The 22213-nt window shown below is 42.8% G+C and overlaps 3 protein-coding genes across 8 annotated transcripts in view; 2 read left to right on the top strand and 1 right to left on the bottom strand.

The window, feature by feature from the left end:
- The window catches only part of COL4A6 (collagen type IV alpha 6 chain), an 84509-nt gene extending 78207 nt beyond the window's left edge, over positions 1 to 6302 (top strand). For all 5 annotated transcript variants that reach the window (XM_064426850.1, XM_064426849.1, XM_064426851.1 and 2 more), the window contains 4 exons: positions 200 to 316; positions 977 to 1168; positions 1393 to 1679; positions 2258 to 6302. In XM_064426850.1, coding sequence (XP_064282920.1) covers positions 200 to 316; positions 977 to 1168; positions 1393 to 1679; positions 2258 to 2518 — 857 coding nt within the window. In that variant the 3' untranslated portion in view covers positions 2519 to 6302. The remainder of the gene's footprint in view (positions 1 to 199; positions 317 to 976; positions 1169 to 1392; positions 1680 to 2257) is intronic.
- On the bottom strand, positions 5362 to 16441 carry ATG4A (autophagy related 4A cysteine peptidase). The gene is made up of 13 exons (XM_064426853.1): positions 16324 to 16441; positions 14880 to 14990; positions 13869 to 13940; positions 13443 to 13541; positions 12128 to 12229; positions 11543 to 11615; positions 10585 to 10664; positions 9411 to 9598; positions 9238 to 9316; positions 8184 to 8329; positions 7537 to 7593; positions 6582 to 6693; positions 5362 to 6269 (listed from the first exon to the last, which is right to left on the bottom strand). Exons 1-13 carry the CDS (start codon positions 16331 to 16333, stop codon positions 6205 to 6207), a joined length of 1194 nt encoding a protein of 397 aa, XP_064282923.1. The 5' UTR covers positions 16334 to 16441; the 3' UTR covers positions 5362 to 6204.
- Positions 16442 to 16550: 109 nt separating this feature from the next.
- Positions 16551 to 20361, top strand: PSMD10 (proteasome 26S subunit, non-ATPase 10). Of its 2 annotated transcripts, XR_010365843.1 has the most exons (6): positions 16551 to 16706; positions 16784 to 16882; positions 17759 to 17905; positions 18013 to 18179; positions 18908 to 19040; positions 19183 to 19321. XR_010365843.1 is itself a non-coding variant. In XM_064426845.1 (5 exons), the coding sequence occupies exons 1-5, from the start codon at positions 16593 to 16595 to the stop codon at positions 19334 to 19336; spliced, it is 681 nt and encodes a 226-aa protein (XP_064282915.1). In that variant the 5' UTR covers positions 16551 to 16592; the 3' UTR covers positions 19337 to 20361. The 2 variants fall into 2 exon arrangements, 1 of the variants encoding a protein (XP_064282915.1); XM_064426845.1 differs by lacking the exon at positions 18908 to 19040 and having other exon boundaries at positions 19183 to 20361.
- The last annotated feature ends 1852 nt before the right edge of the window (positions 20362 to 22213 follow it).

Here is a 22213-nt window from a genome sequence, read left to right as displayed (position 1 = left end):
AGCTGCACCTCTTAATCCTTTTACAGACAACCAGATCAGGTGGACTCTCTTTTGTAGGTGGCTCTTTATAACCACAGCTGGTGAAGAGTGAGCCCTTGGCATGGCTGCTGACATCTTATTTCCCTTCTGGAATAAGATTGCAGGAGTCAAAGCAATAGTATGAGGAAATAATGATACTAAAAACTGTGTTTTATTTCAGGCCCAAAAGGTTTGCCAGGAAGGTCTGGTTTGAAAGGACGTGATGGCTTACCTGGAACTCCTGGCATAGCTGGGGATCCAGGACTTTCAGGTGCCCCAGGACCACAGGGATTTGAAGGTGATTTTATGATTTGGGGAGCACAAATCAAAAAGAAGCAAACAGTAGAATTGTGTTTGCTTACAGCTTCTGCAGAGACACTCCCCAACACCCAATTACCTTAGGAAAACCAGGGGATTTCTATGGTATTGTCTTGTATCTGTAATGAAGGAAATTTAATCTTCAGTGAGGAAAGTTCTGTCACATGTCCTTGTTGCTGTCACAGCAGGACATTCAAACCTTTTGGTTTAAATGTTTTGTGGGTGTGGGAATGATCTCAAAGATCTAGAAGAGTGATATAGTATTCACAATAACCATAGGTGTAAGGCTTAGACAGGAGAGGAAAGGCACAGTGAGAAAGAAGAGGAATATCCTCAAGGAAAGTGCTAGAGCAAAAATGAATGAATTAGGTTTTGGTTGGTGCTTTGAGATCCTCAGAACTACTGTACTGTGAGATATACCTAACACACTGGCACCAGAGTTGTTGGGCAAAGAAAAATAACTAAAAGTGGAGGGGAGTGGGTGGGTGGTGCTGTGAAATGGCTGCTTTTGGAGCTGTTAAGTCTAGTAATTCACATAACACCCATATAGCTCATTGTACAAGACTGCCATAAGCAATGCCAGTGGGGTACAGAGCCAGCTGGTGCCCCACTGTGCATTGGTTCTTCCTCTGTCTCCCAGGTGCTGCGGGGAAGCCGGGTCCCCTCGGTTTGCCGGGCATGCCCGGCCGCAGCGTGGGCGTTGGGTACACCCTGGTGAAGCACAGTCAGTCAGAGCAGATCCCCCCGTGCCCCATTGGGATGAACAAGCTCTGGGATGGCTACAGCTTGTTGTATGTGGAGGGGCAGGAGAAGTCACACAACCAGGATCTCGGTGAGTTGAAAGAAGTCTCTCAAGAATGAGCAACACAAAATTACATTGAGAAAGCCATCCTCCATGGCAGTGCAGAGGGCTGTAGCGGAGCTGGTGGCAGCTGGCTTGGCCAGATCCGCACTGGGAGCAGTGTCCCTCATGCCATCCTCACCAGTAAATGTTGGTGTGTATGGCTTGGAGTCTTTGGCAGGTGCTTGGTATGACTGCTTCTCTGATTCTTCCAGGTTTTGCTGGCTCATGTTTGCCTCGCTTCAGCACCATGCCTTTTATTTACTGCAACATCAATGAAGTGTGCTACTATGCCAGCCGAAACGACAAGTCCTACTGGCTCTCCACTACTGCTCCCATCCCCATGATGCCCGTGGACAGCCTCCAGATCCCACAGTACATCAGCCGCTGCTCTGTGTGTGAGGCACCTTCCCAGGCTGTGGCTGTGCACAGCCAGGACATCACCATCCCACAGTGTCCCCTGGGCTGGCGCAGCCTGTGGATAGGATACTCCTTCCTTATGGTAAGGACACTACTGCTGGTGCAAAGGCAGCTTCAGACATTTCGATCTCTCCTCTCTGATGAGGTCACTGAGACTGTGTTCTGTGAGTTACAGGAACCTGGAACCCTGTCTCATGTTGCCTCAGTGCATTTCTTCATCAGCTGAGTTGCTGTAGCTCTGAGTTTGTCGTGTTTAGCACCTGCCCTGATGAGTTTTGGTGCTAACACTGCTGCCTAAGTTCTGTATCACCAGAGATGTTTGTTCTTCAAACCTTTAAATGTAGAAACAGTAATTCAGCTACAGTATTGACTTAATCCTCTTTCTCAGTGGAAAAAGTTTTCCATTGCACTCTCCTAGAAGCTTATTAGTGTAAGACTATTAGAAAAACATGATGTCAGCATTATTGTTTCCAAATTTTCTCATCTTCAAGTGAAAACCTGGTTTTCCATTATTCCAGGCCTGCATATTCAGCCTAAGTATGTTCCTTTGCTCTTTGCCTGACTCAAGAGACAGATACACATAGCCAGGGTATAATTTTGGTTGCCTGTTCACCTCCTTCTGTTCCTTTGAGCTCACTCCCCTTGCCATCTTCATTTCAGCACACGGCGGCGGGGGCGGAAGGCGGAGGCCAGTCCCTCGTGTCACCGGGCTCCTGCCTGGAGGATTTCCGAGCCACGCCGTTCATCGAGTGCAATGGTGCTCGGGGAACCTGCCATTACTTTGCCAACAAGTACAGCTTCTGGCTGACCACAGTGGAGCAGGAGCAGCAGTTTGTCAGTGCTCCTCCCTCAGAGACTCTGAAAGCGGGGCAGCTTCGGACTCGCGTCAGCCGCTGCCAGGTGTGCATGAAGAACTTGTAGTAACAGAAGTGCAGTTATGGGAACAGCCTTTGTTACCCCACAGTAGGCATCACTGACTGGAGAAGGGTAAATTCACAAACCTCTTTTGTGTGTGTTTGATGGGTGAATCAAGACAGCCAGAACTCTACAAAAATCAAGTTTCAAGTCCAGGAATTTGTGCGCAGAGGAGGGAAAGACAAGACCAGTGTTCTGAAACAATTTTTTAAATGAAACATGGTGCTATATTTTTACTTTGATTTTTATTTTCCCCCCTCCTTTGTGGCTACCTCAGAAAGTCTCAGTGAGTTCCTTACTCAGACTGAAGAGCAGCTGACACCTCGTACCACTCCTCTGTCTGAGGCACATCCAGTTGTCACCCAGAGAGACTTTGCCAAAGCTATGCTTAATTAGTGTCTTTGCAAACAGTATTTGGTCTAGTGTGAGGGAGTGGAGAATCATTCTCCTGTGAAACACAGAACTAGATAAAATTTATCAGGATATGCTGGGTGACTTGGACACACTATGCACTAATGGTTTATAATGGATTTTCTTAGAAAAATTGAAAAATGAATGATTTGCTTTGCTTATTACACAGATGGAACATTCTTTCCTCCAGTGGCAGGTAACCAGCTCTAATCCAGCCTGCTATCCACAGCTGACCTTAATGCAATTTTTCATGTGAAGATAAATCCAAAACACTTCTACCATTTTTCGTTGCTTTCTATTGAAATATATTCCAGGTCTGTTGGCTTCAAGGTCTGTGCTTATCTCCTTGCAGCCACTGATATGCAGCCATACTTCATTAGCCAACATTTTATTACTCTGAACATAAATTTCTTTTCTGAGGCAGCTTTGGCACACTTATTTTCAAGCTTATTATTCAAGCTGTGTGTGTTTGAAAAGTAGAGCCTTTACTAGCTGGCATGCAAGCTTATGCAGATCCCGGAGTAGGCACCCATGGGATGTACATTTTTTACTCCTGCAGTCACCATGTGTTGTATACTGCTTCCTCTGGGCTCCATTGCTTTAAGTTTAAAAAGTTTGTATCTCTACTGTATGCACTATTAACTTTCCTTCAGGGCGTAATTAAAGAGAAGTGCCACTAATTGGATTTTCTTTGTATATTTTAGGGGAAACCCATGACAAAGGTATGGTTATACCTATAATGAATTCATTCAGTAGGACTAAAGTTATTCCCATTAACCTCTCTGGAGTGAAGCGTGTGAAATCCTTGTCTAGTGCCATTCCAGGACATTTCAAAGCAGTGCCTTGCAAATACACTGTCACCTTGCCTTAAAAAGCTTTAGGACAAAATTATTCAGAAAATTATTATTAATGCACAACTGAGACATTATTTTAAGCAGATACTAATCAGTAAATATGAAAGTATTACTTGCATAACACATTGTTATCTTCACAGATGGAGGCCAGAGCTCTCCAAGTCTTGGAGTTAAACCTCACTAGAGATGAGGAACAATGTAGTCTTTCATCTCTCTTATTCCTAATTGTGAAAGATCAGCAACTGCTTTGGATGTATTTTGCAAGTTTCTTTAAGGCATTTTAACACTCCTCAGCAGCAGTCCTTTCCTGCAGATATCCAGTCTAGTTCCTAGCTGTCCTGGCACAGAGACAGCATGTTGGATTTACATCCTGGGTTATGCACATGAAACTTTAAAACATTTGTGTGCACAGAGCAAAGCTCAAGACTTCTGAAAAAATCACAGATAACTTAGTACAATGAAATTTTCAGCCACTGGGTTCCCATGGTGCTACAAAGAGTCTGGTTGGCCAGGTCTTTTATCTGCAGGGACTTGGCTTTATTTTTGAACATGACACATGCAAACACAATTAATTTATTCCCCAGGATCAGAGCTTTATGCATTTTAAGCAGTACTGCCTTTAGAGAGCAGCTTCTCTTGAAGTAACCAGCTCCACTGCTCTGTCCAAGGTTCCATGCAGTTCCAGCAGCCAGTCCCTGTCAGGTGCAGGGAGCAGGAGTTCCAGTCACCAGCTGTTCTGCCATCAGCCCCTTTTCCAGCTGTTTACCCCCACCCAGAATCCTTCAAGAGCTCAGCAAGGCTCAGGCTCCTCTCTGAAGAGGCTGAGGGTGGCTGGGGAATGAGCAATGGGTACTCCACCGAGGGTATTTTGATTATTTTTGTAGCAGGTACTGCTCAAGACTGAGCATTTCAGAGCAAGGGCTCATTTTAACTTTTTGTCTGTGGGGAGGAGAGGGCTGCAACTGATGTCATAAGCACAGTAACTTCATGTAGTAATGAAAAAGAAATACTTAGGTTATAAAAACCCCTAATCCTGTGCAGCTAATTCATGGAGAGGGGAAGAAAATTGTATTTTTCCCATGTATAGTTTCCAAACCATGGCTAATAAACATGAATGAACTGTGCCCAGGTCATGACTATTTTCTTGGAAATCACACTGGCCCTCATCCAGAAGTGCAAGTGAGAGGAGACAGCATTCAGGATTTCTCTACATGGTCATTTATTTCTGAAGATGAAAGTGTGTGACTCACGTCCATTGCACTATCGTGACAAAGTGATCAGAATGGGGACTGTGGTAGCAAAAAGGAACTGTAGAATTAATTAAAAGATCTTTGCCTTTATTCTGAGCTGGTTTTCTTATAGCTGCTACAGAGATACTCTTTCTAAAAAGAAACAAAACTGCACCCCCTCTGCTGATAAAACTGGAGAATTAAGGCACTTTTACCAAAACAGATTTCAAAAGGCAACAAGTCAAAACCCAACAATTAAGTAATTTGCATATGCCTATATATTAAGTTTTAAAATAACCTGGGTTATATTTAGTTCACACAAACAAATTAACAAAATATAGCAGCATACAACCTATGAAAAGCTTAAGAAATTTATTAGATGCACAGATAAAGTGCAGTAACAGAGATACTCGTGTAAATCTTTTTTAAAATAAATAAGGTACAGTTAAACCACCTTTGACTCACTTTAGCTCCGAAAGAAAAGTCAGCCTAAGTTTTAATGATTGAACTTTAAGGTCAAGGTGAAATATATCATAACTATAACAGTGGTTGTGATCTGTATCAACTATTTGAGGCTCCTGTTCCTCTTGAGGTCTCCCAGAAACAGGAAGGCTATTGCAAAATGGATACGTTAGACATAGTTCCTTTCACAGAAACATTTTTGTCATAAAGTGTGGTTGCTCAAATACATGTTAAAATATTTAACAAGGAAACATTTTTCTCCTGATCCAGTTGATCTTTTAAACAAGACAATGCATTTTTTCTATGATGCAGCCCACAGGAAGGAACAGAAGTAGACATCCTCCTTAACTGAAGACTCTTGCTTTAAGAATGAAACTATTGCATTATGTGAGAGCAAGAAATACCCATTTTGTGTTATTCCTTTCTCCAAACATACAGCCCACTGACAGACTCATTTTTGCCTTAATCTCAGAGGTCCATTTGTCTTCAAGAAAGACACACATTAAAAAGAAGTTCCCTTTCAGGGTCTTATAATAAAATCTTTCAGTGCCTTTCCATCTGGGGAAGCTCTTTGACAGAAGGAACTGTCCCTGTAGGAGTTTTGGATGATACCAGGTGTTTGTGCTCTGTTATCCATGATTTCAGGCACTTTTGGGCTAACATGGCTGTGTAATTTATGTCAATGCAATAATACTAGCAATATGTTCAATACTCAGAAGGGTCACCACAGTTTCCTTCATACACTCAGGATTTCAAATTCTTCTTCCAATTCAAATAGCTTGTCAGTAGATTCAATGAGTTCTGAAAAATAAATTAAACTATTTAGAATGTAAAGACATGTCTGATTTTGTTTACTAAAAAACCCTCAAACCCTGCCCCCAATCCTTTTGACATGCTGCCTTTGAAATATTTTCAAAGATTTAAAAATATATTGTGCTAACACTGTAAATTGGACATGGCCTGTTTGGATAACTGATACTCTGTAAGAGTAAGGCATTTAATGATGCAGTGATTCCTTGATCCTCAGGAAAGCCCAGTTATTCCACCTGTGGTGTTCTGCTGGTGGCTGAGGAGCCCCACTCTGTGCCCAGCAACACTTCCAGGGTACCACACCTGCTCCTGTGGTTGTCACTTCTGGCTTGCTTGGAGGTATGAAAGGAGGCCAGTGGGGTGGGTGCTTCTGGACCAGCTCAAACATCCGCAGGCTCTGCTGCTTTAGAATCTCCTGAGGACAGAATACAAACACAAAACTGCCTGCTTAACTGAAAACATTTTTAATACTGTGTATCTGTCAATGAACAAAAGCTGTAAATTCCTGTTAGGTCAGGTACCTGCCATCATGAATCACAGCTTCACAGATCTCTAGTATTGTCCTACTTGAAAACACACCTGCAAGATGGATCTCTTAAACTCCTACAAGTTATCAGTGCATTATAATGAGCTTTTATACATCTATAATTATGTTTACATGGAGCAAACACATACAAGAACATACTTCTGCTTTTTCAAAGTAAATTACTTGCTTGGACCTCTCTGTGTTCAAGTTTTCTGTTGATCAATGGGAACAAAACCCAGATCTATATTCAAAAAAATCCAACAGAATTTGGAAGACAGGTTTTGATCAGGAGAAACAAGTTATTATTGAAGCAAAATTTCACTGCTATCAGGTGAGCTCCATCATAGCCTCTGCTTCAGTTATTTGCAAACTGCTTTCTGTAGCCATTTTTTAAATAAATGCTTTTGGTTGGTGGTACTTCATATTCACATTCCTGTTGCTTAATATTCCAGCTGCTTGCTGTTTCTCAGTAAATGACTTAGGTATGAGCCACTAACACAGTACTGCTAACAGAAGACACACTCAGGAAGGGGGTGTATGCACTTGTTCTCCCAGTGCCAGGAACCAGGGTTGCAAAATGCTGAAAAGCTCCATCAGCAGTGTCAGCTCTCCCTGATCATTAGTGCCACCATCACTGGGGATCATTTCACTTGCAGGCTGGGAATTTCCATTAACCAAGAAAAGAACAGCATCCATTACTTCATACAGAGCAAAGAAAGACCGTAGTATTACCTTTTGTACAAGACTACACCAGTTATCAAAATCACATTCTTCTTTGCAAAAGAAGCCCTAAGGAAAGAATACACACAGTAATGTTAAATGCAATATGAGCAAAGATGCTGTGGTATCTATCTATGGGTTGGATCTCAAGTGACAATCACCCATAACCCAACCAAAGGACACTGGCACGAGATCAGACTGAATTTCTTCAACTACCACAGTATTCTTGTGAGCTATACTGGATTACTTCTACAAGTAATTTCACCTGAAGATTTGTAGATTAAATAAAACAAGCTCAGGTAAGTATCTTCTCAAGAGCAACCAATGCACAGATGATAGTGATGGAATAAAATAAGGAAACATGATTGTGTTCCTTGCTTTGACTTTCAAACTACTTCTTGGAAAAGGACTATGTTGCCCAGAAAAAAAAAAAAAAACAACTCAATTGGCTCCCAGGATACAAACAGTTGGTCTCCTGCTTCAGCTGAAATTAATGTATCCTATGCAGTTAATATGTAAACTACCATGTGTTGGATTTTAGATTGCAGAAGAGTGCCCTGTGATATTGACTCTGATCAAGGAAACGTTACTGTCCTTACCAACACACAGAGATATTGCTTTGAACAAAGTACACACATTTATTATCTTCTAACACCTACTAAAGCTACTGAAGGGTCCAAATTCATGATCTTCATTCTGTGTGGGGCTTGCTGGCAGTGGAAGCTCTGGTCATCAACTGTGCCATTTTCTTCTGAATCTACAAAACTCTGAGTGGTGTGAGGGTCCAAGTAGATCAGCTCATTGCCTGGAGGGGTAAAATCCATATGGTGATAACAAGCAAGAAGCAGCAATAAACACTTATTCCATGCAGACTTGTAAAACATAAATGGGATTATCAGCACAGTCTGTATCTCAACTCTCTAGCTAGGGAGTCTTTAAGAGAACTAGAAAGGCAGTCACAACAGTATCCCACAGGGCATTTAGTGTAATTTTCCACTGTTACCTTTTAGGGTAGATTTTTTGGGGATTTTTTTTCTACTTTTGTCACATACTTTCCTTTATCTACATGAAGTCCAGTACATGTTTTAAAATCTCAACTGCAGTAATCCCTAACATTCGTCAAATCAAAGATACAGGATGACCACAAATCCAATCTGTAATCCCATCAGGCATTCACCCAGAAATTGAGCAAGTAAGTCTGACTAAAACAGCTCAGGTTTTACAAAAGAAAGAACAAAATATCCAAGAAGTTACGAATCAAACCAGGGTAAAATATCAAAGGCTGAATCTAGGATCAACTATTGCATTAATTAATAAAGACATGGAAGAAGGTGAAAGACATACTGCTTTGAGAAAAAATTGAAAAATATGAGACAATAATTTAAGAAAGCCCGTAAACAAAAGAATAAAACAAGACACTCTTCACTAGAAAGTATTAATGATTAGAAAAAATACAGTATTTAAGCAGCAGTGACATCTGACACTTGTTGAATGCTATGAACTTTTCTTAGTGTCTTGTTCTTGCTTATATAATTCCATATTTTTATATCAAGCCTTGCTGCTTCCTTTCTGTTCCTATAAGGATGGTCTCATACTGTTCCTGAAGTGTCTGTTTCTTCTTCTCCATTCTCATGCTTAAATGCTTACTGCCCCTTCCCAAAGAAAATCCTTTCAGTCATATGGATATTTGCAGTAAGTTTCTTTCTTCCTTACCTAAAAATCCTATAAAATAATAGGCATTATTGGGTTTCCCTCCTAATGCTCCCAAAGACTGTGGCATCTTAAAGCATTCCTAGGAGTCCAAAGAGAGAAAAATTAAATTGATTTGTTTATTGATATACCAGATACCTGAACACACACAAACAAGTCACTGAGGAATGCCTTACTTTAAACGCATCAATATACACTGGGTTGATGTGATTAATCCCTAGCCGGAGAGGGATAATGAGCAAGAGGGGCTTCCAGCCTGGGCACAGTCCTGCTGTGTTCTTGTTTTGGCCAAGAGCACTCCTGTGCAAATGTGCACTGCTGTGGGCAACGCTGCTGCTCTGCGCAGGGGACCAGCACATCTTCTCTGGGGGAATGAGAAGAGACAGCAGTGAATGCACACAGGAATGCACAGCAGATCTTTCAATCATGAATTAAATTACTTTTCCAGACAGCTTTTTAAAGCTCTGTTTTAAGACAAAAGGAGCAGGGTGTGGAAATCCTGACTATTTAGTAGAAATAATTCTGGCAGTCAGAGTATGTGCTGGCACATTAGTGAGACATGAGAAAAATGAGGGGATGAATGTTTAAGACTGAAGTTACATTTACTACTCGCAGTATTAAAGTTGTCAAGCTTTGCCTGGGAGATAATATAGCAGGGAGGGAGCATTAGAAACTCTTCAGGGAACTCTTCCCTTCCAGTGATGTAGACAAAATAAGCAGAAGTAGAGACTAAAGTAGAACCAGGCTGTGGCTAAATACCACTTGTAAACCCACCCTTCTTACAGTTTTAAGTTGAAAATGGGCCACACGTTTCTGAGGGATCTGCCCTTCATTTCCCTTTTGCCTGACAAAAGCAAATTTCTGGCAAACTCTATATTACAAGCAATTTTCTGTATTTTTACATATTGCAGCTTCATTCCATTGCTGGAGTAGGAGTTAAGGTAGCACAGACCAAACTCCACCTTCTCATCCACATGGTATGTGAGTTGGTCACCAAAAATGCCTCACTGTTCCATGCTAACTTTACTTTTGGAAACCTCAAACCTGAGTATCCATTTCCTTTATTCCTTTTATTACCCTGGGAACAAATAGGGATGGTGCCAAGACTTTGCTCATACTTAGATACATTCAGGAGAGTGAATTCAAATCAAAAACTGTCACCAAGGAAATACTCAGAATCACCAAATCATTTATGCCAGAAAAGACCTTTAACATCATCAAATCCAACCACTACCCTAATACTCCCAGAAGCAGCTTGTCCAAACAACTACATTTGCCATGAGCTTGACCTACTCTTTGGTATCTGCTGAGACACTACAGCAGTCCTGCAAAAACCCCTGTTTCACTTACTGATGTCTTCGATGACCACTGTATTGTCCATAGATACATAAACTGCTAACGAGTTCCATTCATCAAATAAAGCAAGCTTCCTGGAAAACACAGAGGCAATAATTAATAAAAGCTTACTGGGACCGTAAGGAGAGCTTTTAACTAGGACAGTTAAATGGTTCTTGAGTTAAAAAGTCACTTATTTGGAAAAAAAATTGTTGGCTTTTTTTAAGTCTCCATGTAATAAAAAGATAACTTTCAGTGTTTAACATATTTAGAGAAAAATAATAACGAGTGGTTCCAGGAAAAGCACACACACTTTACCATGTGAAAACTGTTTTGTCCTTTTGCCAAATGCAGGGATAGTAACAGCTCAACCACATAATTAGGCTTATTACTTTTTATTGCAATTAACAGATTCCGCTTTGGGAATGGTGCCTAACATCATGTAGAGAAGAAAAAAATTCCTATGCCAGTTTTTCCACATTACTCTGTGCTTAAGAAGTTCCACAAATTCAGTGGAACTATTTCAGGTTGTTAAAAGCCAGAGCAGCTCAAGATTGTGGCACCCAAAACTTAGGATTGTGGCATAATGAAACACAGGTTTCTGTCCACATCCAGAACTCTGGGGAAGGGAGCTCTTAGGCTGCACAGGCAGTGTTGGTTGTCTCAAATAAGCCTGAAAAACTGGTATGTGAGTCATGTAGAATTTGTAAGGGAAAGGAGCTGGAGGCCAGAAAATCCTTTAGCTCCTTTCTCTCTCCAGAACGTGTCTGTGCCAGGGCTGCAGCAAATGGCACCCAGGAGCTGCAGTCCAGCCTCCACCTGAAATCTGGGACGTTCCCCTGTCCCTCAGCAAAGCCAGCTCCAGAGAGGCTTCCAGAGCAGGAGGAGCTCCCACGTTTCCTGCAGCAGCCTCGGGCAGCACTGCCTCAGCAGCCCCGGAGCACGTCCCGAGGGAGCCCCTGCCATGACTTACTTCAGTACTTGAGCAACTGTATTTGGTCCAAACCACTCTCCAATGGACTTCCCCTCTCCAACACCCATCTGCGCTGTTTTGGAAAGGGAAACACACAGGAAAAGAGCACAGAGAGGCTGGTCACAGCCTGTGTCACACAGCAAGGCCTGCTAATATCTCGACAAACACTCTAGAGCAAATGCAAGCTGTGTTTAGCAACAATTATTCTCTCAATCTATACTCTTTTCAAAACTTAATGACTGCTAGTTCCCTTAGAAGAAGTTCCTAAACTGTAATGACAACGACAAATATGTCCTTACTTACAAATTACAGCAGTAACTTTTATGACTATTTTAACACGATCAACTCTGCTACCCAAAACCTGCACACTTTCAAGAGCTAGATTCTAGAATACAGATTTATTTAGGTCTTAGTGAATAATATTTCTGAATTATTATACTTTGCATACATTTTTATTTATACATAAAAATATACACTGTCTTTGCAATCAACTCTTAAAAATGTTTCATTAACTTACTTCAAATTAGAAAGTTTCAACACCATAGGAATTTCAGTAGACAAAAGGAAGTTGATGTGTGTTCTTACCCATTTGATGGATGGAATAACAGCAATCTTTTCTATCCAGAAAACACCGTAATATTCTATGATATTCTTCTGGTTGTTGTTTGTGTTTTTCCCATTGCCAGTCTTTCAGGAAAAAAGTTATACAGAGTAAAAAATAATGTTTTCATTGTACTGATCAGATTTCTAAATGGCAGAAAGCCATACAATGAGATCTTAAGAGATGATTCATCTCTAATATTTGCATTTTATTTAGAGATCCTAGAAGTCACACCTTGTCATTTACTATCAAGCTGTCCTTTATCTCACATGCTATTGTGTGAAATTTGGGAAACTAAAATAAATTGCCAACTGCAAGTATATCCTGAGTGATCACTGCTGGGAATTGATAGCTATTGCTCTATGTGAGCTTCCAAGACTATTTAAAACTATCTGTTCTGTTTGGACTTTATTAAATTTGCAAGCATTTGTAGGATAATAAGACTTGTAAAGCAAAATCCAAACACAATGCTGGCCCTCTCCCACAGCAAAATCCAAACCATGGCTTTGCCACATGAGCTGCTGCTTCTAACATAAGGTAGTTACCTCACAGTTACTAACAGAGAAACAGATACACAGGGCTGATGCTATTTAGATCCATACTGCAAGTTCAAGGTCTGGTTTTTCTCAGGTAATGTCTGTTTGCCTACTCTTTCAGTTAAATCTTTGCAATACCATTTTGTGGATTCAGTTATTAAAGTGGTAAATCCACAAATCATGCTGCCATAGAAACCATGACAAAAGAGCATAAGGATCACAGACCCAGGCACAGCAAGGTGTGTGACAGAAGAGTGACACCCAGAGCAGACCTATGACAGTCACCCGTGGGACATGGGGTGTTAGTACAGAGTTAAGCAGGCACAGTGGGGTCTGCTGTGGGTTTGGACTGGGGCTGATGATGGGTGAGTGGTTTGTGAAGTACTTTGTGTGGTGTCTATCACTCTGTCATTACTGACACCATCACCCTGGCTAGCATTTTGGTGGCTATGTAATGAAAAGAGGGGAAGAACTCAGACCCATGGTAGCAAGTTTTCCCTTGGCTTCAACTTGGGTATTCCTCAAAAAGATTTATAAAATAACAACCGTGGGATTCTCTATTTGTCCTTCCTCTGTTTTTCTTTCTCTGCTGAAGGCTGACACGATTTTGCCCCATCAGACAAGAATAGTTCACTAATAACTTTACCAGGGTATCACGGAAAGTTTCATTAATAAATTTAGGTTCTATGCTTTTATGGAAAATGACAGCAAAAACAAAACAGCCTCCAAATAATACAAAAGTTGTCTCAGCAACAGTACTCACCTCTTCCTAAATGTCTGCAGATGAGTGCCTGGGCCAGCATCATCTGCCCACACCTCAGCATGCATCCCCAGCCCGCGTCAGACGAGGGGCCGGTGCCTCCTGGGGACAGAGGAGCTCCCATCAGCCCGGGCTCCACTCAGAGAGAGCCCACAGCCAAACTCCAAGAGCTGTCCCACAGCTCCAGCACCGAGCCAGCTCCTTCTCCCCACAGGGCTGGTGTCACTTCACGGCTTGCCCCACAAACATGAAGACCTCACTATATACAGGTACAAGCAAACACTGCTTTTAATAGCTTTAATCTTTTGTTTGCACACAGTTAAATTATGATCAAAATGTTCTAGAACTGTAAAAATAACTTTTCAGTCCCCAACATCAACACTAATCCTGCTAATCCATAACCAGGCTGCTGGAATGCTGCATACTCACCAATAGGTGAAAACTTTCTTCTATACGTAAACCAGAGACGAGCACTTATATCCAACAATAACTTAGATTTGTCTGGAATAATTTTAAGAAGAAATAAATTATTAAAACAGACTTAAAACTGAAAAATTAAAATTATCCCTGTACAGTCAATATATAGAGTGCATGGAAGGCTCCTATAGCTTTTATGTACAAGACCCTTAATACTTAAAACATTTTTTAGCAGTTTAAAAACAGAGAGCTTTTGCTGACTGCTAATTAGAGTTAACTTATTAAGGATGAAATAATTATTAGCCAATGAAATTTTACAAGGTGCTTGGAATGACTATGCCCAGCCTGAATGAAACAGCTCTGGAGAACTACATCCTCAGGAAAGAGCTGGTAAAGCAGGTTAAGAAGTTCTACGTGCAAATCACCACGGAATTATACATTACCTCCAAACCCAACAGAATGTCATTTTAAGAAAATGTTAATGATGTTAAATTGAATTAAACCTCTTGTTTTTCTTGTTTGTTTAAACACATGCACTTACAGAATTCTCCAAAGAATTCATTGCTCTAACTTTTAGGCCATGTATTTATTTTCACTAAAATGCAGTATGTGCCACAGACTAACTTATTGCTGTTATTTGAAATATCATTTTAGCTGCAAGTAACAGGCTGTGGACAGCATCCCTCACAGGAAAATGACATCAGTAAAGCTGAACATTTCCCAAAAGTTATATAAATATGTATTTCTGAGGCCCTGATGCTGTGAAGTGTTGAGGCTCACATCTGACAGCCTCTGCTATGAATGTGATCATATTGCATGAATTATAGTGGAAGCACATTTCTGTGGAAGTACATTTTGTTTCTGTACAGGAGGAATTCCACTGCTTACACCTGGTCTCTCACTGATGAAGAACCAACTTCCCTCATGAGACATTCAGGGAACATAAGGAAATCAGGAGCTGTTGCTGCATGTGAAGCTATGAATATTCTACAGATGTTACAGATAATTTAATTCTAAAGATACCTGTATTTAGGTGATGCTGCCTTCCTAAAATCCACACTGGCTCATCAGTTTCTGGAAATTCTTCTAAGTAGTCTGACAAAATAGTGATCTGGTTTTCATACCTAGATAAAACTGAACAGGAATACACAAAATTCAAACTCCATTTTACCCCCTTATTCTTTTATGCACAACTTGAAGCTCTCAAACTGAACTGGTTTGCAGTAAGTCTTTACAGCCTTTGGGGCTTCTGAGCAGTTCTGCCAGCTGCTTTTAATTTGCTCTCTTAAAAGCTGTTCTGACACTGCAATAACCAATGCCTTGGTTTTTATTTAGAGCCTCAGTGAGCACTGAGAGAACACCAGGAATAACACCTTTATAAGCAGTCTCACTGAAGCCAGTGACAGAAGTTCAGGATGACTGCAGTGAGGATGAGATTTCATTCAAGATAATGAGGAAAGGAAAAAAAAATAGGCACCACAGCTTGTCTGAAACGTAGAAAAAAAATACGTATCAGAGTGATTACAGTCTCATGCTTAATGGAAAGCATGTGAAAAGTGTTAGCAAGACTGGGCTTTACTTTCCCAACTGGAGATTTGAAACACTTCAGGAAAAAAAAAAAAATAGATGTAATAATGTTATTATTCAAGACCACATCTATTTAGTGAAAAATAACAAATGATAATTAATACTACCAAAAGAAGACAGTCCAACTATTTTCTAGATCATTAAAACGCTGCTTTTTGGAAGAGTGCAACAACCCTTCAAGTGTAAAAATTAATGTAAAATCACAGAATGGAATCAAGTAAGATTCCATTAAAAAAGTATACATTCCAGCAGTCAGCAGGGAGCTGCACCACGCTGCGGCTGGAGCCCCGGGCCAGCAGAGCAGGGCGAGCCCCGACACCCAGCGTCCCGCGGGCAGCGGGGGAACACGGGCCCGGCTCCTCGGGGCTGCAGCCCGGCAGAGCAGCTCCTGCACCGCAACTCCGCCAGAAAAGCCGTGCTCGCTGCACTTCCAGAGCAAATTATCTGGTTTTTACTCCAAAGACTGAGGACACTCTGGACTCCCGAAATCCAAGCGGAGGCACCCGCACCCCCTTCGCGCCGCCCTGGCCCCGCTGCCGCGCGGAGCGCTGGAGAAGAGGGCACCGCCAGGATTCCTTTCCCTTGCCGGGGTCTCCTTCCCCTTCCCGGCGCTCCCCGCCGAGCTGCGGCGCCTCCCGGAGCGGGGTGCCGGACCCGGCTGCGACCCCCGGCCGAGCCCCCTCACGCCCGGGCCCCCAGCCCGGCCCCGGGAGAGGCCGCGGGACCCCGAGCGCCAGGCGACCCCTCAGGGCGGATCGCCCCGCGCCGGCCCCCCGCTCCTCAGCCCGCGGGCGTCTCCCGCCGCCGGGAGCCCCCTGGAGCCCCGGCCTGGCCCCTCAGCGCCGCGCCGCCAGCCGTGCCCGCGCCCCGCGCCCCTCACCGGCCTCCATCCTCCCGCTGTCACCATCCTCCTCCCCCTCGCCCCGACACGGAGGCACAACACGGCCGCACCGCGGGGCGCCCTGGGAGCTGCAGTCCCGGCACCGGCCGGGAGCGCACCGCCCCCGCGCCAGCGGGACTACAAACCCCAGCAGCCCCCGCGACCCGAGAGGCGAGAGGGCGCGATTGGCTGGGCTGGGCGCCGGCGCCCCTCCGATTGGCGGGTAGCGCGCTTGTGCCCGCCCCGTGGGCGGGGCGGCGCGGGGCAGCATGGAGGGCGCGGTGTCGGACGTGGCCGTGTGTAACCTGGCGTTCGCGGGGCGCCTGGAGGAGCTGCGGGCGCTGCTGCTCCGCGACAGGGCCCAGGCCACGCGGGCCGACCAGGTCAGCCGGCTGCGGCCCCGGGCGGCTCCGGCCCGCCGCTGCCCGTCGCTGCCCCGCTCACCGCTTGCCTCCCGCAGGATCACCGCACCGCGCTGCACTGGGCCTGCTCGGCGGGACACACGGACGTGGCGGATCTCCTGCTCGGGCTCGGCGTGCCTGTGAACGATAAGGACGATGTGAGTGCCGCGGGCCTGGCCCGGCGCGGCTGGGGGAGCTCCGGGGCTGCCGGGTTTGGGCTCTGAGGGCCCCGGGGCGCTCCCGGAGCCGCTCCCTTCCCGCCCTCATCCCTCTCCTCCCGTGGGCCGTGTGCGGGATCGGGTCCTGGGCAGCTCCGGGCTCTGTGTGCGCTGGGAAGGCAGCGTGAAGGATTTCACTTTTGGAAATAGGCGTGAGGAGGAGAGTTGAGAGCTGCTTACTGTCCCGGAATTTTAGGAGAGCTGCACTTAGGAAGGAAGTTGCAAAGCCAGGGGTGTTTGCGTGGTTCTTGGGGTTTTGCCTTTATCTCCGTGTGATCTCTCAGATAATGTTGTGCCAAATCATGAGGCAGCCTGAAGATCTCTCACACTGGGGAAGGCATTAATAAAGCAGGGCAGGTTCAGTAATCTCACAGCTGGAAAGGAGGTGGCCTGCTCCTGTTCTAGAGGAAGAGTTGAAATATTTGTATCCATTGCAGAGCATCCACAAAGAAGGAAATGTCTCATCAGTTTAAAGAGTAGGATATAGAAAAAGTTGTTAACACTCTTTTCTACTACTGCTGTTTGTTCTTAAAAAGGCACTAGTGTAAATTCTGCAGGGACAAAGTGTTCTGCAGAGATATCATGCATAGCAGAAGTCATCTCTCTCATTTAACTGGCAGCCTTTTCCAGGTATTAGTGCAGGCATGTAAGAAGACATGAGCCTTGCATCTAGTGAAAATCAGTAATATTTTAGCTTTACACTGGTAAGAGTATGAGCAGTGTGAGTAGTTCAGGTCTGTCTGGGTTATACATTATCGTGTTTTTCTGCCTGAAACTCATGGTTTGAATAATGTGGATTTCTTCTTGCCTCTGTAGGCTGGTTGGACTCCCCTGCACATTGCTGCTTCAGCAGGCCGTGATGAAATTGTGAAAGCCCTCATTGCTAAGGGTGCTCATGTAAATGCTGTCAATCAGAATGGCTGCACGCCCCTGCATTATGCAGCCTCCAAAAATAAGCAGGAGGTATGTTTACCTAAGCTACTGGAGCTGGTGGTGTTCTTGGAAGCAGGATTTAGGTATATTAAGCCCACATCCTCCTCCCCTGCTCCTTTCTCTTTCAACATGCTCAGATTGCAATCATGCTTTTGGAGAATGGAGCAGATCCAGATGCAACAGATCATTTTGAATCCACCCCACTACACAGAGCAGCAGCCAAAGGAAACCTAAAAATGGTACAGATCCTTGTGCAGCACAATGCAACTTTGGATATCCGGGACTCTGAGGGGAACACTCCTCTGTAAGTAATTTTTTATTTTTATTTTGCTTAATATAGCGTAATCTCTGTGAAAAGAAACTCCATTATTTTGATGTCTTTTTCTGTCTTTAATTTTTCGTTGCTTCAAAATAATCTCTTGCTTCACATCCCTGTGCAATTAAAAACTATTTCAGAAAGTCATACTTAGTATGCCACAGTGATTTGTACATGCATACTTTAACTTGTGCATCCACTTAAAGAGTGTGGAACACATTCTGTGTTAATCTGGAATACGTTGGTTTCTGCTACAGGGTAGAAAGTGAGCTAATGACATCAGAGTCAGAGGAAACTCGTCTTGCAGGCTGGTCTACTCTGTCCTGCCAAGCATGAACTCATTTCAGAAGCTTTTGTTCACCTCTCTAAAGAAAATAAGTTGCAATTGAAGTACAATCAGCCTGGCGTTTGTTGTTACCTTAGAGATCAATTTGAATCTGTAAGGGTTACAGCTATTCTGAACTTGGTGTCAAAATCACAGTGGAATCCAGATTTTGCTGTGAATAAGATCAAGCAGTGAGTTTTAGCTGTACATAAACCCCAGTATGGCTCTGGAGTGCACACAGTTCTTCCTGGGACACTGTGCCAAATGGAAAAAAGCATTTGCTGCATTTGCAGCAATTCATTATTTTTTAGCATCAGACAATTTATTTCTCACCTTCAATTTAATAGAGATTGCCATTTTCCATTCTCACCATGGATTATGTTCTCTTTAGCTTTGCTGACTGCAGAGCCAAATCCTAACCCAAAGAACTGTCTTAACATTGCATGGAGAGCAGCAGGAGGAATGTTCTTGAGTTGCTTAATGACAGCAGAGGGACTGGACAGCAAGCTTTGGAATCTGTCTAGGTAGTTGGCTGCTTGTGGATTTGTTGTTCTCAGATGTATCTCCCCCCAACATTCACACTGTCATTTTGACACGGTGTAATTGTTGCTCTTTAAAAGCTTGGACAGTTTAACAGTGGCTCTGGGTTTCTTGTTCTCACTGCAGTCATTTAGCCTGCGATGAAGAGAGAGTGGAGGAGGCAAAGCTGCTGGTGTCTCACGGTGCAAGTATCCACATTGAGAATAAAGAAGAGCTGACCCCTCTGAAAGTGGCAAAGGGTGGCCTGGGAGCCATCCTTAAAAGAATGGTGGAAGGCTAGAGAGGGCTTCCCACTTGAGCCTCTCTCCTGTTGCACTTCTGCTTAGGATTGCAAACTTCACATTTTGATAGTTCATCTGGGATGTCACGTACGGTGTCAGCATGGTAATGAAATGTTTTTATTGAAGCTGTCCTTCAAGTGCAGTGCCAAAACAACTCTTTGTACTTCCTGTTAATTAAATCGTTCACTGATTTTAAAGTATTTTTCAATATCTTGCAGTTTTCTTTCAGTTTACAGTGTGATGGGTATAAATGTGGTATTTTTTCTACTTCAGATCCCGGTTTAGAATTATTTATTTCAAGAAACAGGACCAAAAATGTTTTAACCATTTAAAGCCAGTTTTTGTTTTCTTCTAGAGTCTGTGTTTTTTCTCTTAGCTTTTGTGATTTGTGTGTGGGGTTTTGTCTGTGTTTTGTGGGTACTGATTGTCTTTCCCCAGATGACTCTAAGCTACACTGTATTTCTCTTTGTAGAATGCAGTTTGCCTGTTACTTAGGTAATTGTATCCATTTTTGCTACTCTTGGTGTATTAAGTGAAATCGGAGTGCTTGGAGCTTTTCTGTTGTTACTGGTTGTTATCCTTTTTTTCTCTGAGTCTTTAAATACATGTATTTGATGAAGTGCACTGGACTGCTTGCAGAATGCAGGCACAGTTTCAGGGTTACCTCTGCAAATACACTGTTTTATTATAATGGATGGCTCTGGATACTCTGGGATGTACTTCTACTTTAATATTTTTTCTTCTTGTTCCTTTTGAAGGTTTCTTCTTCTTTCTGTTTGACTCCCATATGCAGCACTGACACTTGCAGTTTACCATCTTATTTTATAACAGAAGGCTGATTTAACCTTTATTTACTCATAGCAAATCCTGATATTAAGTTATTACAAGGCAGAGCTGACAAGGTAGAGCCTGAAACGTGACCTCCAGTCCTGATGTTGTTAAGATAATTTTTGACACCAGTGGATAGATTTCCACTTGAACAAAGAATGAAATTCTGTGAAATAAAGAACTTCCCTAAACAACAGTCTTTGGTATTATAAAACTTTATTAAACTGACATTTAAGAAAACCAGTATTTTCTAAATAGCTTGTATGTTTGGGGTGTGAACAACAAGATGAAACTCTGCCATCCCTAACACAGCATGGAAATGCAACATGTTTGCTCTTCAGCCTCGAGGAAAGGATGAAATGCAAGCTGGCAGCTTCTACAGTTTGACTTGTAGGGCTTAAGGTAATGCAATTTATTTTGATTAGCAAAACAGAAACTTACAACCAAACAAATACCTTCACCGAGGACTTTAAATGTATCTTAGAACACAAAATGCAGATTAAATTTCACTGAGGGGACTCATTAAGAACAGGAGAGATAACTTGCCTGTACAGTAAACTCTGGCCATGCAGACCTTGATTGAAGGAGGAACCTGACTGAGAAAATGTTTCTTATGTTTTCACAGGCATGTCTGAAAATTTGATTGGAGAGCAGCTGAAGCTAAGAGTTCTGTGTTCATTCTTGATCTTTGTATAGCAAAAAGCCCTGCTCTGTAGCTTTGTAAATCTACTTCCTTAGGAGCTGGTGGCTTGAATGCTGGCTTAGTTTCTGGTTCCCATATTAATGATCCCTACTCCCTATGGGAAGATAAATGGGCCATGCAGCACGGACTGTTGGAACATCTAAAGCTAATTCTGAAAAACAGTTATGCATCTGCATAGCTCTGCAGGGTTTTAGAGCTACACACCATGGATCAGTACCTAATTGGACTTGTGCTTTGCCAAGAGCATCGGTGGGAAGCTGAGAATGGTGCCCCATCCTTCTTAATAAACTATAGATAAACAACAAAATAACAAACATCTGCCAGAAGGCTCACATAAACCACCACACTATGGTAAGGAATTCCAAATACATGTTATTTTCCTCATCTCTACTCCCAGCAGCCTGTTTTGCTTTTTATTTTGCCTTTTTACTACCATCTATTCCTCACTGGTGGTTAGAAGTATGAGAGGAGTCATTAGTCAAGAATGTGGTGGATTGTTCCTTTCTTTTATATAAAAACTTAAACATAACTTGAGCAATTTCTACTTTTTGAACAAATATAAAACCTGTGCTGTTCTAGGAAGACTTTACTATCTGTAGAAGTTAGTGACAACTTAACCAGCATAAGCTCCTATCTTTACTGTAGTAAGTTAGGTAAGAGATACCAGCAGATAAATGTGGGAAGTGAGATGAAGGAAAGGTTAAAAGAAATATGACCACGAACAGAGTCCCCTCTTCAATCACAATGGTGCTGCTGCAGAGATGTGGAAGCTGGAAAGGTGTAGCAGCAAGAACAACATGACAAGAGCACATACATGCAGGAAATGGCTTTAGAAGAACTAATACAGCTGTAGCAGTGACATGAAGCCATTAATCTTTTCCTATGAAGGGCAGGAGTAAAAGAATGCTTAGGAATGTCAGATAAATTATTTTAAATTATTGCTGTCAGCCAAGCCTTTGGACCAATAATTGATTTGAATTATATCATCAGGAAACACCTTCAGTAAGAAATAGCACCCAAAGAGCAGCAGGTAGTACTGACTGTTCCTTTGCTGTTTCTGAGTGTGTTTAATGTCATCATCCTGCAGGTCTACACAAATTGGCTGGCAATATCAGATATTTTCAGTAAGCTGCTTCACCTGGATGGCAGGATGTGAGTGAGGAATTTGGCACAGAGTCACTAAGAACTGCCTGATTAAGGAGACTTCTGTATAGATCCCAATTTGAGATTTACCCTGGATATTTTGGTTTGAGAGGAGCTTTAGGATCCACTGCTACAACGTGGCAGTATTGGTATTAGCAAGGATGTAACCCTCTCAGACTGGCACAGTTTTTGGCTAAAATAG

Source organism: Passer domesticus, chromosome 7 (assembly GCF_036417665.1).
Source record: "Passer domesticus isolate bPasDom1 chromosome 7, bPasDom1.hap1, whole genome shotgun sequence".
NCBI classification, from domain to species: domain Eukaryota; kingdom Metazoa; phylum Chordata; class Aves; order Passeriformes; family Passeridae; genus Passer; species Passer domesticus.
This window is presented reverse-complemented; position numbering and strand designations above follow the sequence as displayed.

What these genes read in the sequence shown, in the direction of transcription:
- ATG4A (XM_064426853.1), bottom strand. An exon ending in AAGAAAGTTTTCACCTATTG is followed by an intron (nt 13,542 to 13,868) that starts GTGAGTATGCAG and finishes CTCTGTCCCCAG; the next exon opens with GAGGCACCGGCCCCTCGTCT. An exon ending in TGTATATTGATGCGTTTAAA is followed by an intron (nt 9,317 to 9,410) that starts GTAAGGCATTCC and finishes TTGGACTCCTAG; the next exon opens with GAATGCTTTAAGATGCCACA.
- PSMD10 (XM_064426845.1), top strand. Translation starts at nt 16,593, where the DNA reads ATGGAGGGCGCGGTGTCGGACGTGGCCGTGTGTAACCTGGCGTTCGCG. An exon ending in CTGTGAACGATAAGGACGAT is followed by an intron (nt 16,883 to 17,758) that starts GTGAGTGCCGCG and finishes TTGCCTCTGTAG; the next exon opens with GCTGGTTGGACTCCCCTGCA. An exon ending in TCTGAGGGGAACACTCCTCT is followed by an intron (nt 18,180 to 19,182) that starts GTAAGTAATTTT and finishes TTCTCACTGCAG; the next exon opens with TCATTTAGCCTGCGATGAAG.